This window comes from Molossus molossus, unplaced genomic scaffold (assembly GCF_014108415.1).
Source record: "Molossus molossus isolate mMolMol1 unplaced genomic scaffold, mMolMol1.p scaffold_m16_p_8, whole genome shotgun sequence".
Taxonomy (NCBI): Eukaryota; Metazoa; Chordata; class Mammalia; order Chiroptera; family Molossidae; genus Molossus; species Molossus molossus.
Genome location: NW_023425402.1, coordinates 107,236,630 through 107,264,111, shown reverse-complemented (window position 1 = coordinate 107,264,111; position 27,482 = coordinate 107,236,630). Strand labels below are relative to the sequence as shown.

At 54.5% G+C, this 27,482-nt stretch overlaps 2 protein-coding genes across 4 annotated transcripts in view; one reads left to right on the top strand and one right to left on the bottom strand.

Moving 5' to 3' along the window:
• The window catches only part of AGPAT4 (1-acylglycerol-3-phosphate O-acyltransferase 4), a 93,683-nt gene extending 89,091 nt beyond the window's left edge, over positions 1 to 4,592 (top strand). The window contains exons 8-9 of the mRNA XM_036248597.1: positions 2,412 to 2,610; positions 4,265 to 4,592. Coding sequence (XP_036104490.1) covers positions 2,412 to 2,610; positions 4,265 to 4,359 — 294 coding nt within the window. The 3' untranslated portion in view covers positions 4,360 to 4,592. The remainder of the gene's footprint in view (positions 1 to 2,411; positions 2,611 to 4,264) is intronic.
• A 6,559-nt stretch (positions 4,593 to 11,151) lies between these two features.
• Positions 11,152 to 27,482, bottom strand: part of MAP3K4 (mitogen-activated protein kinase kinase kinase 4) — a 75,667-nt gene continuing 59,336 nt past the window's right edge. For 2 of the 3 annotated variants that reach the window (XM_036248362.1, XM_036248363.1), the window contains 10 exons: positions 25,593 to 25,693; positions 24,844 to 24,924; positions 21,028 to 21,219; positions 19,899 to 19,969; positions 18,902 to 19,018; positions 17,904 to 18,063; positions 16,060 to 16,182; positions 15,112 to 15,218; positions 13,052 to 13,231; positions 11,152 to 11,623 (listed from right to left, as the gene is read on the bottom strand). In XM_036248362.1, coding sequence (XP_036104255.1) covers positions 11,603 to 11,623; positions 13,052 to 13,231; positions 15,112 to 15,218; positions 16,060 to 16,182; positions 17,904 to 18,063; positions 18,902 to 19,018; positions 19,899 to 19,969; positions 21,028 to 21,219; positions 24,844 to 24,924; positions 25,593 to 25,693 — 1,153 coding nt within the window. In that variant the 3' untranslated portion in view covers positions 11,152 to 11,602. Of the gene's footprint in view, positions 11,624 to 13,051; positions 13,232 to 15,111; positions 15,219 to 16,059; positions 16,183 to 17,903; positions 18,064 to 18,901; positions 19,019 to 19,898; positions 19,970 to 21,027; positions 21,220 to 24,777; positions 24,925 to 25,592; positions 25,694 to 27,482 lie in introns of all 3 variants that reach the window. The other variant, XM_036248361.1, reaches the window with a different exon arrangement.

Sequence of the window (27,482 nt, the reverse complement as noted above, 5' to 3'; positions counted from 1 at the left end):
GGGCCGAGGAATGTGTGTTCCCAGGGCAGCTGCTTCCGACCCCGAGGGCGTGAGGACCCAGGTGTGGGCCCGGCCCGCGCTCGAGGCTGTGCTGGTGCATGCCCGGGCCTGACGGTGCAAACGCCTTCCCTCCGGTTTCCGGCAGGGGCAGCGTGTCCTCGTGGGCTTTCTGGCCGGCGCTTAGGCAGTGTCAAGACTGCCACTGTTAGCAGATGCCGATGTGCTCAGAAAGGCCTCAGAAATGAGTCCTTTTGTAAAGGGTCATACCAGCCAATCAGCAGCAAATGCAGCCCCAACCCCATCAAAGCAAAGGAGATGGCTCTCGACCGGCCCACCTGTGTTGAGGTAGGAGCTGGTTCTCGACCGGCCCACCTGTGTTTAGGTAGGAGATGGTTCTGGACCGGCCCACCTGTGTTTAGGTAGGAGATGGTTCTGGACCGGCCCACCTGTGTTGAGGTAGGAGATGGTTCTGGACCGGCCCACCTGTGTGGAGGCAGGAGATGGTTCTGGACCGGCCCACCTGTGTTTAGGTAGGAGATGGTTCTCGACCGGCCCACCTGTGTTTAGGTAGGAGATGGTTCTGGACCGGCCCACCTGTGTTGAGGTAGGAGATGGTTCTGGACCGGCCCACCTGTGTGGAGGCAGGAGATGGTTCTGGACCGGCCCACCTGTGTTTAGGTAGGAGATGGTTCTCGACCGGCCCACCTGTGTGGAGGCAGGAGATGGTTCTGGACCTGCCCACCTGTGTGGAGGTAGGAGCTGGTTCTCGACCGGCCCACCTGTGTTGAGGCAGGTAGACGTTGGTCACTCTGCTCTGAGCCTAATACATCACCTCAGGGGTTAGGTTTCAGCTTATGAGTCTAGGGGGACACATTCAGTCCATCACACCCCTTCACCTAGTTATCCAGCTCCCGGTGGCCCCAGCCTGGGCTGAGGAAAATCACCCACGTTTCTGGCAGGGGGGTGACCTGGGAGGCCTTGGCAGTCAGGTGCCATCTCTCGGGGCATCCCATGGGCACTGTCACTTCCTCGTGAGACTGGTGTTTAGGGCCCAGCTCAGTCTCCCTCCGTTCCGGAGGGTGGGGGCATTCGCACACGGCCCACTGTCCTGAGATTGCTGGATTACTGGGCTTCCCCCAGCACCTCCCGGCCCCCAGCTGCCCCGGGAAACAGGACCAGGGAGGCAGGCCTGGGCCGGGGAAGGGCGCACAGAGAGCTCCCCTCTCCCTGGAAGAGGTCAAAGCTTCTTGCAAACGCCCCGTTTTGTGTATCAACTTAGAAATAATCACTGAGTGGTCACCAAGGCCTGTTTTTCTGTCCGCTGACTGGAAGAGACGCATGATGTACTCCAGCCATTTCTACCTCATGTGAAAGAGTCAGCTCCTGAAGGAGGTGGCAGCCCCTCCTCCGGAAGACCCGACTCCCTGGAGACCGGGACAAACTGTGGCAGCAGAGCCCCGCGCTTGGCGGGGCGCACACTGCACCCCGGGGTGCTCGGACGGCGTCTGCTTTTAGTTGCCGGCATTAGCAGAGCTTGATCGTTGAGACACGGGGCAACTCCCCATGGTTGTCTGACGCTGGACTGAGGTCGCCTCTGGCCCTGGTCCGCATCTGTGACCCGCCCTGGAGGCACCGCCTGCGCCCTCGGCGACCTTGCCCAGCCCACAGCACTGAGCTGTGCTTCCGGGGCGCTGCGCACTCAGCCACAGGCGCAGCCTCGTGGGTCCCCCCAGGGCCAGCTGCCGGGCCCCGCAGGAGGCTGCCGCGGGCCTCCTGGTGCCCTGCCCTGCACTGGGACCCTCTGTGGACACCCACGCCCTGGGGACTTTAGACCCGGACGAGCGGAATTCCTGGAATTTAGTCTCAGGTGCGCAGTCAGATGGGACTCGGCTCCAACTCTCCCGCAGGGGACTGCTGACCTTTTCGGCTGTCTGGACAGTCACTGCCCGAGGGAGGAAGGAGGCCCAGAGCAGTGCCGAGGAGCCGGCCTGGGCGGGGCCCCTCCTCCGGGGAGCAGCGCCCTGCGGCCAGGACCGGCCGGGTGCCATGGGAGCCTGTGCCCCGGGTGGAGATGGCAGGGAGGTGGAGCTGGTGTCCTGGCCGGGTGCTGCGGGCTCCATTGCAAGGTGCAGGTCTGCACTCCCCCCTTCTGTAGGGTCCCCGAGAGCCGGCTCAGGGCAGCGTCTTGTCTCCTTCCCCACCGACCCGTGCAGATGGCAGGCCTGCCCGAGAGCCCGGGCCTCAGCCTGGTCACCGCCCGCTCGGGCAGGCAGCAGGGGGCAGACCAGCGTGGGAGGCTAGCGGGACGCAGCCGGAGCTCCGTGCCACTCTGCGTGGGAAGGGCAGCCCCGTTGGGTGCCCGCAGGGCCCGGTGTGTCTGAGGAGAGCACTTAGGTCCCCTCTGTCCCCAGGACGCCTTCCAGGAGGACTACCACAGGACGGGCACCTTCCCCGAGACCCCCATGGTGCCCCCTCGGCGGCCCTGGACGCTCCTGAACTGGCTGTTCTGGGCCTCGCTGCTGCTCTACCCCTTCTTCCGCTTCCTGGTCAGCATGGTCAGCAGCGGGTCCTCCCTGACACTGGCCAGCTTTGTCCTCGTCTTCTTCGTGGGTAAGTGGCCGGCGAGGGAGGACGGCACCTGCCCGGGGCGCAGGCGGAGCGGCGTGAGGCCCGGCCAGCAGGCCACAGGGAAACCGCGGGCCCAGGCCTCGTGCCCCATCCACTGGGTCCCCGAGCCCCCGTCGGTGGCCCAGCTGTGCCCTCCCTGTGGGGTGACGGTGCCCCGGGAGCAGAGGGTGAGGCCGTGTCCCAGTCTCAGACGTGTGTGCGTACACACCCTCACACACACGCAGGCTCTCTAACACTGTCCGCCTAACACGGTAAAAAGTGAACACTCACTCTATATAGAAAAAGTAAAGAAAGAAGGATGCAAAAAGCCTCTAATATGGGGCTCCCCACAGCAGCCTGAGGACCCCCCTCCCGGGCTGCTGCGGGCCGGCCAGGTGTGCGGGGGCCTGTGGCACCAGGGCCTCCACCTGTCAGCTCCAGCGCAGGAGGCGAACAGAGGCCAGTGCCCCTGGGGAAGGCTGTGGCTCCTCGGAGGCTGACACTGCCGGGAGCCAGGGGAGGTGCCGGGAGCCAGGGGAGGTGCGGGGAGCCAGGGGAGGTGCAGGGAGCCACGGGAGGTGCGGGGAGCCAGGGGAGGTGCAGGGAGCCACGGGAGGTGCCGGGAGCCAGGGGACGTGCAGGGAGCCAGGGGAGGTGCTGGGAGCCAGGGGAGGTGCGGGGAGCCAGGGGAGGTGCAGGGAGCCAGGGGAGGTGCGGGGAGCCAGGGGAGGTGCCGGGAGCCACGGGAGGTGCCGGGAGCCAGGGGAGGTGCCGGGAGCTTTGGAGGAGCTGTCGCCATGAGCCCGGCCTTACTGCGCTCTGCCCCGAGTCACCGCCTGTCGCTCTTCAAGGCCTCTGGGCAGTGGCGTCCGTCTTGGCGTTTCTTCAGCCCTCAATACGCACTTAGCATCTCCCCTCACACTGGGACAGAGTCAGCCCCAGGCTGGGCCCTGCCTGTCTGCACTGACCGGGGGACACGTGGGTTCCCTGGCTGTGGACAGCCAGAGGTGTGGCTGTGGGCCCGGGGCGTTGGTGTGCGCTCTCCCATGGGCTGCCTGCCAGGCCCTGCCTCGCGCCGGGCACCTCCCAGTGAGGCGCACCAGGCTCCTGCAGCCCGAGGGGCACGACCACGCAGCCTCTGGGGCACAGCCCGGGGTCCAGTTCCCGGGGTCACACCGTCTCTCCGCCACTTCCTGTTTGGGCCGAATCCCGCTGTCGGAGAAAAGGCTTTCGGTGGACGCGGCTCTGCCTGTTTGCCGGGCACTAAGCAGATGTTTGAGCCCCGCCCCTCGGGGCTCCTGGTGCTCTTCCCTAAGCTCCCCTGAACGGTGCCCCCCATTCCCAAGCCCCACCCTGCAGTCAGACTCCTCTGCAGGCCCACGTTCAGGCAGGCCCACCAAGTTCCGACCACGTGCCGGAGGACTCGCCCCACCCACGGAACAGCCTTGCTGTTTCCCTTGCCGTCCCTCGGTCCCGTGAGACCCGGTGCCCATGCTCCAGGGCAACTAGGCAGGGATGACGAGTTGGCACCCAGACCTGCCAGCCCTCCACTGATGCCCGATCAGATGTGCAGACAGCTGCCTTCTTGTGGGTCTCAGCATCACCCCGGAGCCCCTGCAGGCTCCTCCTAACACCCCTGCCCTTCCTGTTTCTGCAGCTTCCATGGGGGTTCGATGGATGATCGGCGTGACAGAAATTGACAAAGGCTCCGCCTACGGCAACATCGACAACAAGCAGAAGCAGAACGACTGACTCAGGACACGTCCCACCCAGAGGGGACCTTGGGGCACTGGTGGACGCTGCCTGTCTTTCTGGGTGGGACCCAGGGACACTGGGTGAGCCCCTGCTGGGGCGGCAGGGAGTTGGGTCTCAATGCCGCTGGGTGGGGCAGAAGATGTGCTTAAATGTCTTCTTCCCCGTACGCTGTAGTGGGTCTCGGTTCTTTCTTTTCATGTGTGAGTGCATGCGTGTGTGCGAGAGAGCGGAGCGGTGACCGCGGCCGAGGGCCCGCCTCGCCCTGTGAGCAGCCCAGGGTGCGAGGGTGCGGTGCAGGGGAGGCAGGGATGGGGCGAGGGCGAGTGTCTCTTTCATCCTTTGGTGCTGTTTTCTGTAACCCTGACGCCAGAGGTAGAGTGGAAGGCGCTGCAGGTGAGATGATTAAATTATGCCTCGTCACGTGTGGCTCCCCGTGGTGTGTTTACAGACCCCACCCCCACTGCCCGCTCGGCCCCGCGCTTGGTGTCTGGGACCAGTGGTCTGCAGCGGCTCACCGGAGGGCCCGGGGAGGGCAGCTCCGCGGTCCCAGGGGCAGGGGGGTGCCACCCCGACCACCACTCCGACAGCAGACTGGAGTGGGAGCCCACAGGGGTGTTTGAGGAAGGCGGCCAGTGCTGGGAGACAGGCTGGGAGGCGGCTCTGAGCCCAGTCGCCTGCTGGCTTCTGCCCCGTCTCGGAGACGTGCCAACGCCCTGAAGCACCCGATCTTAAAAGTGGGCACACAGTGAAACCTGGGCACTTGGTGGTGACCTGAGCTGACCTGACACCCTCCGTTCACCCCGGGAACAAGGGGAAACTAGGTCCCCCAAAGCCATGCGGGCTCCCGTGGAAACATGAAGGAGCCGGCAGACGGGACCGTGCCCTGGGGAAGGCCGTGGCCGGGCCAGCTGTCCCGCAGAGGGTGTCCGTGCTCTGCCCCAGGGAACGCAGCCACGCGGGGACGTCAGGGAAGCAGCAGAGCGCTGGCCGGCTCTGAGCGGCAGTCACCCTCGGAGGGACTCCCGGGACCCTAACCCAGCTGTTCCCCCTGCTCCAGCCTGGCATCCCGTCTGTGAAAGAGGTGACGCCCACCCAGTGGTTTGCTTCGAGGGCACCGGGCAGTGTGTGAGCGACACAGGTAACAGACGGGAGATGAGAGGTTGCCTCCATGTTGCCACTTCCCCTGAATGCTCAGAAATGACCCCGAAGAGTCCAAACACGTGTCCTCTCTCACTGCGATCCTCCCATTCAGTACAGTGGTGATCTACGTTCTAGTCACACCCCACCTGGACAGTAAATGGGGTTGTGGACATTGTTTTTTTCTGAATTGGCCCTGAACCAAACAAAACATACCAAGGACACACACACACACACACACACACCCCTCCCCAGAGCCTCAGGCCCAGGTCAGGAAGAGGACAAACAGTTCTGGGAAAGAACAACTGCCGTAGGCATCGAGAGAGCGTGGGTGCTGGGTGGGGTCCTGACACCCTTCCCAGGTGTCTGGCCCTTCCTCAGAGAGAGGGGCCATCAGGCGTGTGGGGCCTGGTTTTCCTGGTGCCCCTGAGGGCAGAGACGCACAGCATCCTGCGGACTGGTCATCCCTCCGGGGTCCGGAGCCTGTGTTCAGGCCTCACAACGTCCTGATCTCAGCAGGGATCTCTGGGCACATTTAATTTTTCTAAATTAAAATCTGTGTTGCTTAAGCACCGTGGTCCCCCGTGATGCATCATAGGGACATGCTGTCAGCCGACGTCATCTCCGCGCAGGTCAGCCCTGCGGACACCCGGGGGTGGGGGGCAGCATGGCCGAGGGACAGCAGGTCAGCCCTGCGGACACTCGGGGGGCAGCGTGGCCGAGGGACAGCAGGTCAGCCCTGCGGACACCCGGGGGGGCAGCGTGGTTGAGGGACAGCAGGTCAGCCCTGCGGACACCCGGGGGGGGGGCAGCGTGGCCGAGGGACAGCAGGTCAGCCCTGCGGACACTCAGGGGTGGGGGGCAGCATGGCCGAGGGACAGCAGGTCAGCCCTGCGGACATCCGGGGGGTGGGCAGCGTGGCCGAGGGACAGCAGGTCATCACTGTGGACATCCGGGGGGGGGCAGCGTGGCCGAGGGACAGCAGGTCAGCCCGGCCTCCCGCAGCAGGAGCCGCAGGCCGTCGGCTCTCCGCTCACACCAGCTCTCTGAGGCAGGGCGTGGCCCGTCTGGGGAGCACGGACGGACATGTGACCGGGCAGCATGATGACCCGGAGGCAGAGCTAAGGCACCTCGTTCGTCCGTCACCTTGTTACCTCTGTAGAGAACACACCTTTCCCTCTGATCACACAGGCACTGGAAAGACCTTGACTGCTGTATTCTGTAAATAAATGCGTGCAAAAGTAGCTGCTGATGTTTAAGAATTTTTTAAACATTACTGTTCTTCTAATACAATTGTCAGTAGATCTGCAAAACAGTAACTTCGATGTAAAATCCTATGACAATTAACTGTCCGGCCAAAGCACAGCAGTAGTTGATGGGACAGACACACACAAAGGGCCCTGGCAGCTCTGGCTTCCGTCCTGGCAGAGTGGCTGGTCCCCAAGCAGAACAGATGAGGCTCCGCAAAGGCTTTCAGACTCGCGACCTTGGCCGAACGTGGGCAGGAAGACGTCAGGGGACGCTCCCGTGGACCTGCCCCGTGCTCCCAGCTCTCGGAGGCACCGGCCAGACGTGCCCCACGTGTGCCGGGCTAACGTGAGAGGCGCTCTGGGTGCAGCCGGAGTCCCGGGGCCGCAGGAGGACAGGGCGCCAGTTCCTGTCCCTCGCGTTTCGGAGGCTAAGGCCACAGTGCGGCCTGCGTGCGCTCTGCACCACCGCAGCCTCCCGGAGCTTTGAGGAGGGGCCCTCGCCCGTGTGACTCCCCAGCGGCCGTCACAGGTCACCTGGGTTGTCTTGTGAGGTGTCCGAGTGGGCCCCCCTTCAGTACCATTTCGCGATGCCCAAAGGGAAGGAGGCCTTGTGTGCCGTTTGCAGAATGAAGCGAGGAGTCGGGACACGAGCTCACTGCCCTGTGCAGCCTCCGGCCCCGCAAGGCTTGTCCTGACGCGCAGGGAGCTACTGTGAGCCTCCCGCCCCCCACTGTGAGCGCCCCCGCCCCCCACTGTGAGCGCCCCGCCCCCCACTGTGAGCGGACCCCCACCACCACCACTGAGAGCGCCCAGTCCACCACTGTGAGTGGACACATCGATCTGACGTCGTAAAGATGCACAACGATGGGGGGGGGCGGGGGGGCGGGGGGGCAGAGGGCAAGCCACCTCTGTGTGTCCTTGGCCCCCGACACGTGACATTCGCAGTGCCTGGCAACAATGGGTGCTTGTGATCCTCGCCTGACTGACCTCTGCTGCGGTCACAGCGGTCAGCAGTCTCCCCTGGACGTGAGTGTGTCCTCGGAGCGCCACCGCACGGGCAGGGGTCGGCTCCCGGGCCCCTCCACCACAGCCTGGTACACTGGGCCCTCGGTGAAGACTGAAGAGGACACGGGCGTGGAGGCTTCAGGAACTAATTCCCAGGGTCCTCTCTGGGTTCCCTTTCCCGGGGTAAAACGGACCTCTGTGCGCGGATGGTCAGTGTCCGCTGTCTCCAGGGAGGGGTGAGCGTGCCCGGCCAGGCACCCTCCGCCCACAGCCTTCCCGGGGAGGTATCAGGCTGGGACTCCATTAACTCTGAGCACTGCTCAGAGCTTCTGTACCCAGAAATGACCTCCCAGGGCTGCTCGGGAAGCTCTCCGCTGAGCAAGACACAGTTTCTGCCTTTAATGTGTTTTCTACTGCAAAGGCACAATCTTATTTCCATGTGGGATTGACCCTGTATTTGGGGAATTTCTGGGACCTGTGTGTGCTGTGGACTTTTAAGGAAGTGAGCAGCATGGAGACCAAGTTCGGGTTGCAACAGCCCCTTCGGCTTCTAGAACGCTCTGAGGAACACACGTTGCACTTTCTCGTCTCCAGTCCGCAGTCTAGTTCCGGCCAGACCTCTGCCCAGCACTCTGGGGAACGAAGGGCAGTCATCAAGAGCTTCGGAACGCTTCTGCCCACGTCTGCAAACGATGAGGAAGGCCCGGCAGACGACACTGACAGCCGATGGGAGGCTCGGCCTCCCCGCGCACAGGAGCCTCTGCCTGCCTGACGGTGCGGCACCCAGAATCAGCCAGGTGCAGCTGAGGGACAGGGTCAGGGCTCCGTGGCGCCCCTGCGACAACAGGGGGGTCGTGGGAGAAGGAGCACAACTCTTCTGCCTCGTCTAGTCCACAACTAACGGAAAGGAAGGAGTTGCTCCAAGTGCACAGGGAACCCTCGTCCGACATCACACAGAAATGAACTAAAAGGAAATCATAGATCTAAATGTAACAGCTGAAACCTCAAGACTCTCAGAAGAAAATATAGGTATCTTTTTTTAATCCTCTCCGAGGACATGTTTTTATTGATTTTTTTGTGGGGGGGAGGGGGCGAGAAAGAAACACTGATGAGAGAGAAACCAACAGTTGCCTCCCATATGTGCTCTGACCAGGGCCTGAACCCACAACCTAGATAGGTGCTCTGCCCGGGAATCAAACCTGCAACTTTTTGGTGTACGGAATGATGCTCCCACCAATGGAGCCACCAGCAGGCCCTGGGTGTGTACCTTTATGACAGGGGTTGGGAAACGATTTCTTAGATACAGTTACAAGCACCTCACACACACTGTCCTGTAACAATATGGTACCAAGAGCACATGCAATAAAGAACAAGGTGATCGCCCTGGCCAGTTTGGCTCAGCGGTTAGAGTGTCGGCCTGCGGTCCGGAGAGACCTGGGTTCGGTTCCCGCTAAGGGCACGTACCTCGGTTGCAGTTTGTCCCCGGCCTGGCTGGGTCATGCGGGTGGCAGCCACTCGATGTGTTCCTTTCACGTCAATGTTTCTCTCTCTCTCTCTCTCTCTTCCTCTCTCCCTCCCATTCTATCTGAACAAAAAATGTAAAAATGTCCTCAGGTGAGGATTAAAAAAAAACGAACAAGGTGATCAACCAGACTTCAAAATTTTAAATAAAAAAAAATGTTTGTGCTTCAAAAGACAAGCCACAGCCTGAGAAAAAATCATCTGCGAATCATATACCCAGTACAGGACTTGAATGCAGAACACAGAGACTCCTCACAAGTCTAACCCAAGTAAAAAATGGGAGAAGATTCAAACACGTCTCACCAAAGAAGATAAGCAGATGGCCACCAAGCAACAGAGACGCCACCATCACCAGGGCAATGCAGCTCGAACCCACAGGCGCCACGTCACAGACCAGGTCAGCTCTTTCCCAAGACTAAGACACCAGGGAATGGAGAGGGTCTGGAGACGCTGAGCCTCGCGGTAACTCCTGGGAACGCCAGGCCCCGCAGCCACCCTGGAAATAGCGGGCAGTCCCTTAACACACTGGACGTGGATCTGCTCCAGGAGCCCGCAGCCCCGCTCCCGAGAGAGCAGAGCGTGCGCAGGAGACAGGTGAGGGGCTGCTCAGAGCAGCGTCGTCAGGGCATCCAGAGAGGCGCTGTGCAGGGCCGGGAGCCTGTCAGCACCGGAGCCGTGCCGGCGACGAGGAGCGAGCAGGGACCGTGCCGCGGCCCGGATGGACTCAGAAGGACTGTGCACAACAAAAGAAGCCAGATACTACTGGAGGACTCTGTATGCAATGTCCAGAAGAGGTGGATCTAGAGACACTGCGGCGGCTTGGCGGGGGTGGGGAGTGACGCAAATGGACATGAGATGTTTGGGGGATGGAACTGTTCTCAAGTAGATTGTGCTGATGGCCACACGACTATACTGAGCCATCAAACGATGCTTGTGTAAGCTGTACTTCAAAGCTGTTTTAAAACACGGCAACTGCGCAGAAAAGCCCAGGTGTCCGAGCTTGCTGTGCTGCCAGCCTGCCCTGGACATTGATCGCTTGGTGAGGACCCGTGACGCTGGAGGGAGGCGGATGCGGAACCTGCCTGAGAAGTCTCTCGTCCAGTCAGCTGCTCTGTTCAAGGGCTGAGTCAGTGATCATAGAAAAAAGCTTCAGGAAACTTGACGATTTAGCAGCCAAAAGCAATGGAAGACGACCACCACCGACATGATTGGGATGCTGTCGAAAACTAACTGCTGAAGCGCTCACATTCTGAAAAGCCGTGTCCTGTCGCAAGACTATTCGCAGGATTGACGCGGACCTAGCGCCTTCACATCTGGGTGTAAACAACCTGAGCCCCTCACCCCGCCTTGTGAGAGCGAACTTACACGGTCAGCTGGTACAAATTGGGGCTGATGTAAATACCTTTCAACCCTCTGCCCTTCCCATCAGGGGCATTTCGTTCTCCTTCCCTTCGCCGAGGGGCTGAGCGCCTACAGGAACGCCCAGCCAGTGCCCACCTTCAGCCCCAAACTGTGCCCCTTCTTCCAGGAACGCTGGACTGGGAGTCACACACCTGTGTCAGGTCACGTTGGCTCTGAAGCTGATAAGCAATAAAAGATGGTGTGCCTGGCCGGTTTGGCTCAGCGGTAGAGTGTCAGCCTGCGGACCAAAGAGTCGCAGGTTCAATTCACAGTACCTTGGTTGCAGTTCAGTCCTGGCTCTGGTCAGGGTCGTGCGGGAGGCAACCAATCAATGTGTCTCTCTTGCATCGATGTTTCTCTCTCTCCCACTCTATCTGAAGATAAAAATGGAAAAGAGTATCCTCGGGTGAGGATTTTAAAAAAAGACAATGCAACTGTGCTTTCCTAAAATAAACCATTTATTGAAAAAAGGAACCTTTCCTTAAATTTCATCCACCAGTCTTTCGATAACAAACCTTGCCAACAACAGAGGTCAGGTTTCAGTCAGTGCACTGGACAAACAGGAGACGACAGCACGGCCCAGGACACCTGATCGCACTACAACTGCTTGTGAACCCCGGGAGGTCCAAACACTACACTGATGTCACGGGTCTCAGTCACGCAAGAAACGGGGTGACAGAGGCGATGGTCCGTGTACAGTAGAAATGGCACTTAACATGCAGCTGCTTTACCTCGTGGACACTGGCGCTCGGGAGGCCCGGCCAGGCCGAACGGCCGGAGCAGCAGCGGCGCCCTCGCCTGTGCACCTTCAGTCCTGGAAGCAGGAAGGCTGGCGCTGCTTCGCGCAGTCTTCGTGGAGATGTCACATACAGCAGTGGTTGAGGAATCTTCCGCGTGCACACGCCCCGAGCCGCAGGCTGCTCCCTTCACTCTTCGTCTGTGCAAACCTGTGGGGAAGGCAGGAGAGCTGAGCCCTACTCACGCCCCCAACGAGACCGACGGCGGGCAGGCCTGACGCACGAGGCCCAGCTCTGCGTCTGGTGCCCAGAGAGGGCTGCACTGACACGGGTCCGTCAGCGCTGAATCACTGCCCTGGAGCTGCCTGCCGAAAGTGCTTTTGTACCGGTGCCTTTGTTCAACAGCAAGTCAATCTGAATGCTTCATATACTTTCAAGGAAGAAATACATGTTTCTTCAGTCACAACCCCTAATAGCAGATCCCAACTTCTGGTGAAGGTTCTTTAACTTCACTGGCCCAGGAAGGTGTCACACCTCAGCACCTCCCCTCCAGCATCAGAAGCTCCTGGGCAGGGCCCTCCCATGTCTCCTCCATGGTTCCCCCCCATTCCATTTCTCCCTAAATACTCTCCCAACAACATTCTGTCTCCCACGTCTGTACCTTACCCCAACTCTCTCTGGTGCCAGCTCAAAATATCCAATGCCTGGCTGAATTCCCAAGCAGATGTTACAAATACACCTGAAACTTGCTCTGCGCGGGAGGTAACCACCATCCCTGACCGGCCTTCAACCAACTGCCCTTCGCCCCCACCTTGGTGGATCCCATGAGCTGGGACGCGGCAGTGGCCCAAGAGCCGCCCTAAGCTCCTTCCCTGCACTCGCCTCCACCCCAATGAGTTCCCCGCCTTTTTACCTCCAGTGTCACCAGCAACTCACACCTGACCTCCCACGCCCACTGCGCTCCGCCAGCAGCTTCCTGCCGAGCCGCTGGCCTTAACCACATCGCTTATGGTGGCCTGACCCCCACGGCCCTGCCACTTCCCAGCCTCACCTGCTGCACTTTTCACATCCTGTGCTCAGCACCCACCCATACGCAGTTCCTGGGCAGATTTACCCTCTTCCTTTCTGTCCGCCACACCCTCGCTCCATTCCTGACCTGGCTAAACCCTCCCGAAAAAGATCATCACATCTCACTCTAGAGAAAGTAGCATCGGGGGTGACCTGACCCCACAACAGGGCTTATATACCATTGTCACAGCTCTAACATAAGCATCACTCTGAACCTTGTCTCTACTCTCTTAGTGCGGTGAGGCATCCCTGACCTCTCGGGGAGACGGCTCTGGGGCGTCCCTGACCTCTCGGGGAGACGGCTCTCGGAAGGGAAACTCTTTCCCCCAGCCCGCTTAGAATCCCACTAGCTATCCCAAGCGCACCTCAAACACCTCCACAGTGAGCAAGAAGGAGAACCACAATGAACATTTCCCAGAAAGAAACCGTCATGCACAAAATTCCAGGGTATAACTAAATGTTCCTTTCCATTTCAGACCTAGACCTAGAGATTCTATATTCAACCCTCCAGACCCCCTCACGGGCCTGCTACGGCAGCAGAACTGCAGCGCCGCACGGAGGACTGCGCACCTTGACGAAGGAGTGGTCAAGGAGCTGGCTGGCTGTCCACCTCATCCTGGGCTCGCTCTCGAGGCAGTGAGAGAGGAAGTCCTTCCCTTCCAGGCTCAGCCTTTCAGGGATGGGTGGCTTATGCCCCATTCCCACTTTATACATGATCTGAAAGTTGTGTTCATATTCATGCCAAGGCCTCTACAGAGAAAAAAAAATCAGGCTTTAATACTACATGGCCATAAAAAATAAGTAATTTCTCAATCTTTTTGGGGCGCGCATATATATATACACACACCAGAAGCTGGCAAACTTTTACTTAAAGGGTCTGGCAGTAAACATTTCAGGCTTCCAGGCCACATGGTCCCTGTCACAACATCTCTGCTCTCCCAATGTTGCGGGAACACAGCCTCAGACCACAGGTGAGTGAATGGGTGAGACCATGGCCCAGTGAAACTGGACTTACACAAGCAGAGGGTGCCAGTCCTGCATTATCTAGATGCCATCATCAAGCAAATAAAAAAGGTAATACATGAAATGAAATGAAAATGTCAATAAACCAAAATTCAACAGTTATTTTTAGGGCTGTTTACTCTGCTACCTTGTTGAATGAGCATCAAATTCTATTACTGCAAAGCTTAAAATTTTGTGATCATAGGAAAAATGAGCTTAGTGGAGGAAACAGCTCAGTGTGTGTGTCTGTCTCATTTGTATACACTGCTTACTGTGACGTGTGGAAACCTGCTGTTCCTCTGATGTGGCTGGGCTGAGATCACAGGTATCAGGCCATCTTTCTATCTCAACACTGACGGAAATGATATTAGCTAATACTTAGTAAGAACTATGTGTGGCCTTCTTCAGCAAGTGCATTGTATTTTAACTTTTTTGTTTTATAAATAATGTTACTGCCCTGGCCGGTTTGACTCAGTGGTTAGAGTATAGACCTGCAACCGAAGGTCCTGGGTTCGATTCCCTGTCAAGGGCACGTCGCACTTTGGTTGCAGGTTTGATCCCCAGCCCCAGTCGGGGTTGTATAGGAGGCAACCAACTGATGTGTCTCTCTCACACTGATGTCTCTCTCTCTCTCTCCACCCGTTCCTCCCTACCTCCCTCCCACTCTATCTAAAAAAAAAAAATCAATGGAAAAATATCCTCGGATGAGGATTAACAATGATGATGATGATGATAATAATAATAATGCTACACATACACACTGCCTTTGTACATTTGTATAATTGTTCATTAATCATGTCTTCATCAGAAGATCAATTTTCAAACACAGTATCACAGTTTCATGCCCTAAAAATCCTTGTGCTGCGCCTGGTTGTCCCCCTCCCTCTCCCCTAGGCCCCAGCAACCACTGATCTCTTCCTGCCTCGGTAGTTGAGCCTCTCCTGAATGTCATGTTGTGGGAATCATGCAGTCGGGGGATGGGAAGAGATAAACCAAAGAACATATAAGCATGTATGCGTATGCATAACCAATGGACAACAGTTTGGGGAAAGTGGGGAGGGGGAGCGTGGAGAAGAGGAAGTCAATAGAGGGAAAAGGGGGGGGACCATCTGTAATACTCTCAACAATAAAGATAAAAAGAATCATGCAGTGTGCGACCCTTTCAGATGGCCTCCTTCACTCAGCAATCTATAGCTCGATAGTGCATTTTTTATTGCTGCATACTATTCTGTTGCAGATTACAATGTGCTTATACATTTACCTACTGAGAGGCCCTGGCTGCTTTAAGTTTGGGCAATGATGAATAAAGCTGATTCATGTGCCAGTCTGGGGTGGACAGTTTTCAACTGCGTATTTCTCCTGTAGCTGCTTGCTGCTCCATGTTTCACGTCACGCTTCGTGTTTTTATTTACTCTTAAGAGGTCTCAATGATATAGCTTAAAATATTTGATTTCTGGATATCACATGTTTTAATCTTACTGTACTTTTGATAGATCACATTTTTCATCTTTAGTCATATTCTCTATTTAGCACAAAGTGTGTCCCCCATATCTCCCGTGATGATGAACCAGTCACGGCCCTATCCACGCACGCTGCCCCTCATGTCTCTCCGGATGGGCTCTGCTTACCTTGCCAGTCACCATCTCGATGACAACACAGCCCAGACTCCAGATGTCGGCCGCACGCCCATGGCCCTCTCCTTTCGCGCGAGTGATGACTTCCGGAGCCATGTATGCTTTAAAAGTCACAGACATGGTGACAGGTGGCTAACCACACAGCGCCACGTCAGACCAGCAAGCACACACACTGCACAGGGAACAGCACTGGGCCAAGGGGAAACTGTCCCGAACCACATAACATGAAACGGTGAAACTTGAAAATAGGGATTTCAATTTTTTCTTTTATCCTCTCCCGAGGACCTTTTTCTGTTTTTTGTTCAGGTAGAGTGGGAGGGAGAGAGAGGAAGAGGGAGAGAGAGAAAAACATCGACGTGAAAGGGACACATCGAGTGGCTGCCTCCCACACGACCCAACCAGGGCCAGGGACAAACTGCAACGGAGGTACATGCCCTTAGCGGGAACCGAACCCGGGTCTCTCTGGACCGCAGGCCGACGCTCTAACCGCTGAGCCAAACTGGCCAGGGCTCAAATCAGTTTCTTGAATGATGTTTTATGGGGCAAATTATCTTCTCAAAGAGTTTTGTACTGTGCCAATTTTCAGATGAATTGTATTCACAATGAAAATATGAATGTTAACCTACAGAGGAGGGTGTAAAACATACACCACTGAACAAGCAGAACAAGTCATCGCATTTCATATCACATGTTGGACTAGGACAGCTTAATGAGCCCAATGTGAAACCAGCTTTTCTAGGGAGCAAGGCCTCCATGCCTGCTTTACTCAAAGGGAAACGTCTTCCCAGCCTGACACGGTCTCTGGAGGAAGCCGGGTGTCTGCAGACGCAGTCCTCGGTGCGTCAGAACTGACCTGCTCTCCCAGGCAATGCGGACAAGAGGCAGAGAGAAAGCCAAGCGCCAGGAGGGAGTCAGCGCCCAGAAGATCCCACCAGTGCCCACCTGCTGTGCCCAGCGTGCTGTTCACTTCACCGGGCATGGTCTGTGCGTTGTTCTTAAGCTTCACTGAGCACCCGAAGTCCCCCAGTTTGATTAGTCCAGAGGAGGTGAGGAAGATGTTGGCACCTAATGAAACATTAGCAGTGTGAGCCTCTGAGACACTTCGTGGTCATTTCCAAGTTTGCACAGTTACCTAAACTACAAACTGAGTGATACAAGGGTTTATGAAACTTTATTAACAAAATGTAAGCAAACAAAGGCTTTAAGCTTTATTCACAAAATTATTACAAAGCAAAGCGATTTTAACATCAGTGTAGATTATGCTGACGAGTAATTTCTGAACTGAAATACATGCACAGATCCTGACTGAGAACTCAGAGACACTTAGATGTTCTTGGTAGAACTCAAGTGCCGGAGGCTGAGCACTGCCGCTGTCTGCACGCAGCAGCTCCTGGGACAGGAGACGGCACGTGGAGAAGCGTAGCACCCGGGCCGTCCTTCAGGGCCGTGCTGAGGCCACCGCGCGCTGAGCTCAGACTGACTGACAAGAATGTGCTGTGACTGTCTCCCATTCCGACCAGCAGCAGGCAGGCCCGACTCGTGCTCTGCTGGGATCTGGGCCTCTGCTCCTCTCACCCTTCACTGCACGGCACCACCAGTCTGGCCGAGCCGCATCTGCTCCCGTGGGCCAGGCGGCCCCTCAGGAAAGCAGCGCGCAGCCACGAGAGATGGACGCGCGGTCACGCGAGGCGCGGCAGCCTCAGCTGCCCCTCGTGCCTGGAGCTCCAGTGCAGGTGGTCCCAGGGGACCCCGGTGCTGACACGCTGGACCTGGTCCACACGTGCACACCTGCTGCATGCTGACCGGGACTCGCGTGAACAGACTTGATTCTAGGACTCTGGGGGGCTCTCTTTATGGCCACTGCCAACACCACGAAGGTACCATTTCCTGACAGCGGGCAGAGGCGGAGTACGGCATTTGCAGCACAACTGGAAATGAGCAATGCCAGGGCCTGGCAAAGAGCCAACTGAGCCAATGCCCAAAATGACCCCGGATAGCAGAGCGAGATGGAGGCTGGGGAGGCAGGCACAGACCGCGTGTGCTGGGGTTCAGGGGGAGCAGCATGGGGAGTGTGGGGAGCGCTAACACCCAGACCAGCGCCGGTGCGGGTGGGAAATCAGGCCAACCCCAGAGTGAATGTGTGCAGGCTGGCCTCAGACTGTGTGACAGACAGGATCCTTCAGTCAAGAGCCAATTAGAGACAGAAATAAATTATTGCTTTAATTACCCCCACGATTCCCAGACACAACGGTCAGGGCGTGATGTGCCCGAGGCAACTGCACCAGGGGCAGTTCTGAGGCAGAAGCTGCTCCCACGCCAGAGGAGAAAAGCACTAGAATCTGTCGGTGTGAACAAACCAGTCGTCAGCAGAACTGCACTGCAGAGGCGGGTGGCAATGAGTCACTGAATTGGCCACGAAGCCACACACTAGTGGCTCATCATGACTTACTCCTGCATTTCTGGTTCAGTCACTTCTCACACTCACGACGTTCATGCAGACACACGAGGTCCTCGCACGGGAAAGGAAAGGGTACTCTGACCATGAGTGTCTAGAAGCACATGGGTCGGCCAAGTCAGTCTATGAAGTCAAAGGTCACTTCTAGGAAACAGACTTCACTGAACACAGAGCAGACTCATCTCCTCAAAGACGGAACCATGTGTTCCTCACAGTTTCTCAATACTGGGCTCTTTATGGAAGAATTTTTAAAGTACAGGTACTTCCTTCTAGTACCTGTGTGGGACACCAGGGGATTCCGGCCCCCGCGGCGAGGTGAGTTGGGGATTACCTTTGATGTCGCGGTGCACGATGCCATGCTCGTGGAGGACGTTGATCGCGACGGTGATCTGCTTAGAATACAGCCTGATGACATGCTCCTGCAGGCCCAGCCGGGACACCTCCTCCAGGGTGCCCTCGTCACAGTACTCCATGAAGATGTACATTTCCTCCTGCGGGGAACCAGTGCATCTCGTGTTACCTGTGCACTCAGCGAAGGACCTGGAAGATGGCACAGGCCGCGCCTCGTAGGAATCTTCTTTCTAATGGTTTGCTACACTTGTCGTCCTGACACTGAACTTGTCTCATGACAGGCGTCGCTGACTCCTCCACAGCCCTATCTGCTGCCTCCTGTCTGGGATCATACAGCCGGTCGGGAGAACATCTCCAAATCACAGGGGATGCACGTCTACAATGAAGTCTGCCATATAATCTCAGACAGGGACCAACAGGGCTGTCCCTACACGTTATTAAGTACTGAAACACATCCTCTTCAAATATGAATTCAAGTGTGAAAACATTAAAAATCAGCAGTATCCAACTTCCCCTGGAAGCTCCTATTCCACCAAGATGCTCCAAGTTACCTCTGCCCCTCAGTTTGTTTCTAAACACAGAGGGAAACAAACTCGAGGATTTAATTTCCTCCCATTTCACAATGGCTCCTTAAATACACATAAAAGAAAAAGCAGGATTCCTCAGTGTGCTCAGCAGCGGTTCAGCCACAGATGGAGGAAAACAGGAGGGAGAAGCGGTGAGGGCCTCTTAGGAGGACCTTCCGCTCGCAGGGTGGGTTTCAGTGCTTCACACTGTCGGGCTACCAACTACAGTCTGCACTTACATTTCAGGAAGAACGCCTCTAGTCTCAGAGAGAAGGCAGAAATGATGTAACTCATGGAGATTTCCTGACAATTAGGCAAAGTTACTCTGCAATGAGAAGACCTGTGATGTAGACAGGACTCCATCGGGACCCTCTCTGACCGCTCACACCGAGTGTGATTAAAGCCGGCTTACTCTGTGCAGCTCCACACCGAAATACCGAACCAGATTGGGGTGCTTGATGCCTTCGAATATTTTCAACTCGTCTGCGGTTTCCTTGATAGTTTTATGGTCATTGGGCTGAAATCGAATCTGTAAGAGGCAAACATCAGATCACTGCCGGCCCCGTCACAGACTAGCCACAGGACAGCTTTCCGTGCCAGGCTGGGGAGCTCTCCCGGCCCGTTCCCCGCCCCGACCGGGGCTGCTGCAGGGTGTCGACACGACCCCAGGCTCTTCTCTTTGCTGTCCCGAATGAACGGAGCTGCTTCAGAGCGCTGGTGCGGGAACAGCTCACGGGATCATTTCATAACTGCAAACCGAATTAACAAAGCACTGAACATGCAGTGAGCAATCACCAGTGTTCAGGTTCTGGCCAAGATAAAAAGCCAAGATATGCTCCTGCCCTTCGAAGCTGACACCCAGGGGCTGGGAGAGCACAGCAGCACAGGAGCAGCCAGCAGGGCGGGGAGCAGGCAGCAGGCGCCCAGGAGAGAGGCTGTCAGCGGGCCGGGTGCTCCAGCCTCCCCTCCTGCTGGCCTCACTTCTGAGCCCTGAGGTGACGGAGCCTTGGCATCCCCGCTCCACCCCACTCTACCTCGCGCTGTGAAAACGTTGTCATTTCTGAACAGATCACAAGTGTGATCTTCTCCCTGAAACACCCGCTGTGAGATGCTACTACCCCGCCCTCTAAGCTTTCCCCCACCTTCGCTCCTGCCCCCCGCTCCACGGCACGGACCGCCCTGTGTGGGCGAGGACCACCTGCGCTCCTGGCTCACCTGCACTGGAGCCGTGGACCCCTTCACTCTCCTGTCACCGCAGCGTGCTGCCTGCTTGGCCCAACAGTACATGCGCTGTAGGGCAGCCCCAGGGGGCTCTCGGCACTGACAGCCTTGTCAATGAAGCCTCTTCACCAAACCTCTACCACCCAGAGGCTTCCAACAAGAAGGCCCCAGAGGGCCAGGCCACTCACCTCCTTCATAGCCATCAGCTCGCCCGTGTCGACGCTGATGCAGGTGTAGACCTTCCCATACTGCCCTTCTCCTGTGAACAGGAGCAGACAGGCAGCTGTCAGTCACCAAGTCGGGCTGTGTTAATTCACTCCAACGTCCACCAGTCTAGTCCCCCCTAAACCTGGAGCTGCGTTTACATCTCTGAGGCGAGGTTCACTGGAGCAACAGCCACAAGCCCCAAAGCAGTGCTGAATGTCCTCTGGCAACTGGAGTCCTAGGCCATCTCCTCAGTCTCCCCTGCAGATGCCCACGAGCAGAGCAGAGCTGACGGTGGCAAACCCCAGAAGAGGCATGATGGGGAGCGCTGAGCATCCTGGGGCACACTTCTCTGCCTCTGTGGCCCTGGAGGGCCTGGGCCGGGAGGGCGGGCTGGGCAGAGGCAGTGCCAGGAGTAGGCCTGGCCACCATCTGACGGCACCTCACTGCCACGGGTCCAGGAGTGTGCGGGCGGGTAGTCTACTAACACACCTGCAGGGCCATTGAACTGAGGACGGCTGCCTGAGACTGATAACAACAATCACTACAATCCGAAAGCATGTGACTGTCTTCATGCTCCCTGCTCTAGCAGGTCAGGCTCCCTGAGGCGCACAGGCCTGCCTGCACTGCAGACCCAAGTCTCTGCAGACGCGTGTTGAATGGAGGGTCCGAAAAGTCCCAGCCTCCTCCTCTCACACAAGCTACCACCAGTTACCTCACAAGAAATGAATTAGGCAATGTTTTTAGAAAAGATTGTCTTGTCTTTATTTGTATGTAGTTTCTCTTCAATAATGTGCTCGTGGAGTAAGAGACACAGACTACAACAAATGGGTACAACTTATGTCCTTCCCCACTGGCAACTTGTGAAGTTATCCAGCAAAACTATTCAATTTAATGAACCATTTAAAATCTCTAAAACCTCACTTTGTATTGCTCTCAGAATAAATGAAGCAAAGAAACAAAAATACCCAGAACCCTCTGCTAAAGATACTAATATATCTGCCACATGGACACAAGAAAAGGACCAAAAATGTAAGTTTTAACCTAAAGGAATGTAACTATCACTATTTCTAACAGAGACCATCTTTGTGTCATGCTCTCTAGTTTCCTTACCAATTTTGTTTCCTCTTTGCCACTTGAAAGTCACCTTCCTCAGGCCAACGTGCATGACATTATCGTAAGATTTGGGGGTATCGCACACTTGTCCAATGATATTCTTCCTCCTCATTTCTCGATACCTCTTTTCTTCAAACAATCGGACTGACTTCTGGATAGCTTCTATGGGTCCTTGCTTAGAAGCAGTATCTGCAGAAAGAAATGCAAACTCAGTCGTCCCAATCACCATTATTGGAAAGGATTAATAATGTTTTCACAAAATTAAACTCCTTTCTGACCTGTTATTCCTGCACGTAAACACCTGAGCAGTTTTCTAAAAAACCCGGGACTGACGCCCAGAGGAACCATGAAGATAAAAGGTTAATGGTGGCCTTGGGAAACTCGGAGGGGCCATAGACAAGGAGATTAATGATGGCCCAGACCTCTGCTGGAGCAGACTCCTTACCTCTGAGACAACTTGTGTCAGTGCTGACACCAATTACACGGTGCCAAGAGAATGTGGGTTTTTTTTGGTTTTATTTAATGTAGTGTTTTTTAGTTTCTGTAGTTTGCAACTATAAAACAAAGAGAACAAAGAGGTTCCGCTGCTGAGCTCAAAATCTGCGACGCAGTCCGCCTGCACCCTGGCGTATGCAATACAGCCATCGTAGTGGGTGTGACCTCCCCCTGGCTCAGACCTTTTATTATCTAGTCAACTTCCAGCCAGTAATAATGGGAAAAGCAGAGCAATGGATATCAGCATCCATCGCAGCAAAGCTCAGCATCACCTGCTCAGACACAGGCAGACACAATCGAACAGCTGGCAGAGGACACTGCCTGCTGCACAGACCCACATAAAACACGAGCTGTCAAGACAAAGCCACGTGTTCTCTCCAAGGCTGCTGGTCAGACAACTGCGATGACTACCCATCTGCCTCAGCTTCTCCTCTCTCCACTCCACTCTTGTTGGCCAGCATCATCTCACTAAAATAAATCTGATCATGTGACTTCCTACATAAATTTAGTTCATGGGTCATCACAACCTGTTTATCAAAAATGCAAAGCCCTTCATATGGGATTCAAGGTCCTGCACAATTTGGACCCTGTTCATACTTCCCAGTTCACTTTTTACGCCACTCCCCTTCTCTTCTCCTGCCACAGGCTCCCTAGTCACACTCCACAGACTCGGGGCACACACCAAACTCTTTCGCACTTCCAGCCCTTTGTTCACACTGTTCTGTTTGCCTAAACACTGCCTTCCTACCAGTGCCGGAGCCCCTCTCTCTTGCTGCGCTCAGCAGAGACACTGCACCTGTCCTGGGAAGCCGCTCTGATGAGAAAAGGATGGAGTCTCCCTTCTTTGGGAGGGGCACAGATAAGAGCCCCGGAATCAGAATGCCTGGAATTAAATCCCAGCCTACCACGTTCTTGGTGTATGACAGCGGCAAGTCAGTTGACTTCTCTGTATGTCAAATTCCTAATCTGCAAAATAAAGGTAATAATATCTAATTCCCAGAGTTATTGTGACAACTTAATAAAATCATGAATGTAAAGCAGTTTTCCCACTGTCTGGAATTCAGGAAAACTCAATAAATTTTAGCTACTGTTATTATGATTCTCTTTTCCCATCAGGCTCCATATCTCTATTTCACCCATTTATCTGATCATGATTTACAGTGAGAAACATCTTTCACACGTGGAACCTAAAACAAGTTTCATGAAACATTATTACTTTGACTTCACATGATGCAGACTCCAGGCTATTTTTTTAATGCTGACTTCACATCCCACTAGATCAGCGGTTCTCAACCTGTGGGTCACGACCCCTTTGGGGGTTGAACGACCTTTCACAGGGGTCGCCTAAAACCACCAGAAAACACATATTTCCGATGGCGATTTATAACAGTAGCAAAATCACAGTTATGAAGTAGCAACAAAAACAATTGCATGGTTGGGGGTCGCCAAACGTGAGGAACCGTGTCAAAGGGCCGCAGCAGCAGGAAGTGGAGAACCACTGCCCTGGGCTGCCCACACATCCAGCACAGCGCTTCTCAGACTGCCCCTAACTAGCTACGCCAGAGCCAGGGTTTCCTGGCAGGCAAAGAGGCCACCGAGGACCGGGATGACTGAGGTTAATTCGAGGTGAGAAATTCCCAGATATTAATAACACTCCAATTATAGTTTCTTAATACAATCATTTCTTAGAAACACAGGTCCTGCTCCCTTTCTCCCCATCACTGACACATCCGCTTCTCTTGGCGCATAACAAGACTCCACTGTCAAATATTTCTGGGGGAAGTTTTTTTTACAGTAAAATATTTCTCAAGATTTCTGTCTTGAATACATCAATGTGAACCGGAACTCTCCCTAGAGATCCCAAGTTTACTTGACCACCAAGTATTTGCTTTGAAAGTCATCGCGAAGACCTGGTAGCCGTGGGAACTACGGGTTGGGTGAGCCACCGGAGAGGGGCCGCTGCCCTGTCACCCAGGCTCCTGCCCCAGCCCCTGCCCCAGCCCTCCCGCACCCAGCCTGCCCAGGCCTGGCCCGTGTGGCAGCACAGCTGTTTCTTGTTCTCACTCCTCTTTTAGGTCCCACCTGAGTCCATCACCTTACGATCTTATGCTGCAGCACCACAGCTATTCTCACTGATCTCGCTTTCCTCCCCAATTCAGGCTCGTAGGTTACTACCTTCATGTCTCCTCACCCACCTTCCCATCCCGAACACACCAGCAGCTGGAGAGGCCGCGGGGTGGCTGCCCCCTCTGGGTCAGGGCCATCCTGAAGACCGGCCATGATCTGATCTCCACTCACCCTTACAATTCCACCTCCTGACAGCTACATCCACCCCACTGCGGCCGGTCCGTTCTGCAGCCTCTGGGCCCCCAGATGTGTTTCTCCCGCATTTCTCCTCTTGGGTCGATGCAGACCTGTCCTCCACTCCTCCAAGGCCAGGTCAAGCCTCCAAGAATCCCTCCTGACTGTTCTGGCCGTGGGTGGTGGACAGCTATTCTCCTGACCAGTCACACAGCTAAGGGTGCTGTGGTGGGAAGATGACTGGATGGGGACACAGAGCAGTATGTTCTAGTCCCTGTCATTTACCACCATGGCCACATTATGTCTCTCGGAGATTCTGGTCACTTATGAAGAGAGCACAAGACCTGTGCTGCCCAGCACTCAAGCTGTTGTGACGCTGACCACGTGGAAGCTCTTACACACCGTCAGCGCTGGGCCAGCGATTCCCTGCTATTCGCTTCTGCTGGCTGCTGATCACCTACTTTGTAAACAAGTTTTCTCTCACCTCCATAGCCTTAGAATGAACAGGTATTCACTTTATAAATACTTATTGTGCTTCTACAACAAACAAAGAATTATGCTAAGGGCCCTCCCAAGGTGAGAGATAAAACTAAGCATCTCAGTGTTTAAAGACTATAAAATGATAGAATGTGTTCCCGATTCAAGGGTGCCTATAACTTAAGGTAAGAAACAGGAAATGTACGCAAACAGTATGTACAGAAAGTGATGTCAGATGTAGAAAAGAGATCATGAAACATTAATGTAGAAGGTCTAATAATTCTGAAGCTGAACCGTACTCTCTCTGTGCTCAAAACTTTAGTTCAACATTCTTGCTCTCACCCTTGGTCTGGCTGATGAGCATCCCTCTGTGCTGAAACACTGTAAGTTCAACATTCTTGCTCTCACCCTTGGTCTGGCTGTTGAGCATCCCTCTGTGCTGAAACACTGTAAGTTCAACATTCTTGCTCTCACCCTTGGTCTGGCTGATGAGCATCCCTCTGTGCTGAAACATTTTAAGTTCAATGTTCTTGCTCTCACCCTTGGTCTGGCTGATGAGTGTCCGCAGCTCCCAGCTCCTCCGCACCGGCCCACTCAGATCACCTTTTGGATACGCTGGCTCTGCAGAAAAGTATTTTTCATACAGATTCAGACTCATAAAACAATTATGCTTATTTAATAGAGAGCAAGGTTGAAACGGAGAGTGGCAATGATGAGTTTACCACCAACCTGTCCTATTTGGTGATTAATCACAGTTTGATGTGAATGTGAGAAGCTGTCTCTACAATCAATTCCAGAAAATCACACCAAACTAAGAAGTTATTAATGGGGTTGCAGAATTTTTAACGACATAAGCCTTCCACAGGTAACAAACAACAATGGGATGACTTGGGGACCACACCTGAGAGGCCCTGCCCTAACCCAGCAGGGCCACCCTGCAGGTCTCCACATAGCAGCTGGACGGAGACGCTTCAGTCTGCGCTGTAATAAAACTCCTGCATATCATCAACAAACACAGTGTCACTTCTGCATTTTTAAAGAGAATAAGAACACTTGGCAACTTAAATATCACGAATGAAGGTTTTTTAAAAAGCAACAAAAGGAGACCTAGGAAATGCAACACAACTAAAAAAACATCTCCATTAAAAGTTGATGTGCTCAGCATCAAGTCTTCTCACGAAGCCCTGGCACTTCCTATTCGTCTGTCCTTTTCAAAGGCATCAACAGAAACTGGTGGACTGAGACAGACGACGAGGCTGCTGAGAACGCAGGAGGCACCTGACACTCACCATCTCGCTCCTCAGTGGGGCTGGAGTGACGACTCAGGGACCTAAATTGCAATTCAGCTGCGACGGAAGCCAACCGGTCATTTTCAGGGACGCTGGAACCCCTGTTGTGATAATTTAAATGAAGCTATCAACCCGATGAAACCCCAAAGGGCAGACCTGCGAGTTCTTCCAGAGCAGAGGCTCTCGGCTGAGAGCGACTTGGGTCCCTGGGGCCAAGCTGCCCCTCGTGGGCAGAGGACAGCACACAGGACAGCCCCACGAGAATGCCCACCCACAGCAAGCAGTGCCAGTCCGGGACCCTCCCCAGGGTTAGGAGAGGAGACTTCCATCCCTTCACAGCCAACACATGGAAACCTAACTGTGCAACACACTATTTCATGTTAAAAACAGCAAGAAAAATAAAAACGAAAACAGTATTTACTAAAGTGTTGACGTGTGTGGAAAGCTCCATAAATTAAGCCCAGGATGGATAAAAATCATTAGCCAAATCTGGTTAATATTAATAACTATAATGAAATTTTACTTATGTACTTAAATCTTCAAGTGCTAAAATCACTACGTGACTCAAAAGATTTCAAGTCTCTTAATGAGAAAACAGGAGGGAATACTAACGGTTTCTCAAGCAGTAGCCAAGCAAAAGTGAGAAGAACAGGAAGCTTAACGTATAAAGAACAAAGTTAATTTGCGCTTTTCCAGAATAAAGTTACAGGTTAACAGTCCAGCAATCCAGAATGAATCCAGAAAGAGCAAGAAACAAAAGTACGTAAGGCAGGTGTTAAAATCACAATACAAATCATCCACAATAAAGATGGCATTAGTTTGTGAACAAGTTTAGTGTGTACTTTTAAATGAATGATAAAATGAAGTATGGTAGCATTTATGCTCTTTTGGACTAGACAATGAACAGGGTGAGCCCTGTGGTCTAATGAGCAGACGGATTATGAAGCACGCAGTGCTTCCGACTCCTGACTCTCCAATGGGACAGCACGGGCTAAGTCTGAAGGCGGGACATCCTCTACTGCCCATGGCTCATCAAAGTCTTGTCCCCACTTCATGGAAACATCACTGATGCTGACGTGAAGAAACACATTCTGCCCCTAAGCTATGCCAACAACCGGGCACCATGGAAAGTCACTTAACATCTCTATGTTCCTGACTTCCAAGAGCCAAAATGAGTCAATTCCACATCCTCAGAGACTTTTGCCAGGATAAAAATTAAAAAGGAAAGAAAATATACTTAAATAAAGTGGTATACTGGTAAATTTTTTTAACAGCTAGTTTCAGTGGTGATAATTTCCTTGGTGTAACAACTGACTTGCAAAATTGCTACAAAATTAACAATGAGCTCTCACAAACCACTAAGAGCTAGCTCCAGCACACAGAACACTGAAAAAAATGTTTTATAAACAAGATAACTGAAGCTCAAACTATTTCCTGAGTTAAACCAAATCAAATGGAAATACTTATAGGATGCTGCAGGGCAAAGCACAATTTCACTGTGGCTGTATCTCTAAGGTGGGCAAGGGCTGCACACCGAGGGGCTGGGCATCCCTGCCAACAGGGGAAGTCGTAAGCATCATTCTGCCTCCTCGCAGCAGTCACAAGCCAGGGCTGCACGGAGACTCTAGCTTGTAGGCATGTGTGGTCTTCCTAGGGTCTATCACACAGGTTCCTGAGAGAGGAGCTGAGGCACAAGTTAAACTGAGCATGTGCAGGCTCGAATGAATCTATGAGACAAAAGCACGGGCTGTGCACATCACAGCTGTTCCACCTACCACCATGTGTACACTTCCATACAAGGAAGGAAAATGTCATTCCTCTGTAAAAACTGACCTGCAAGGTGGCGTGCTATGATGGCAGTAAAATGTCTAACTACCAAGGATCATTCTA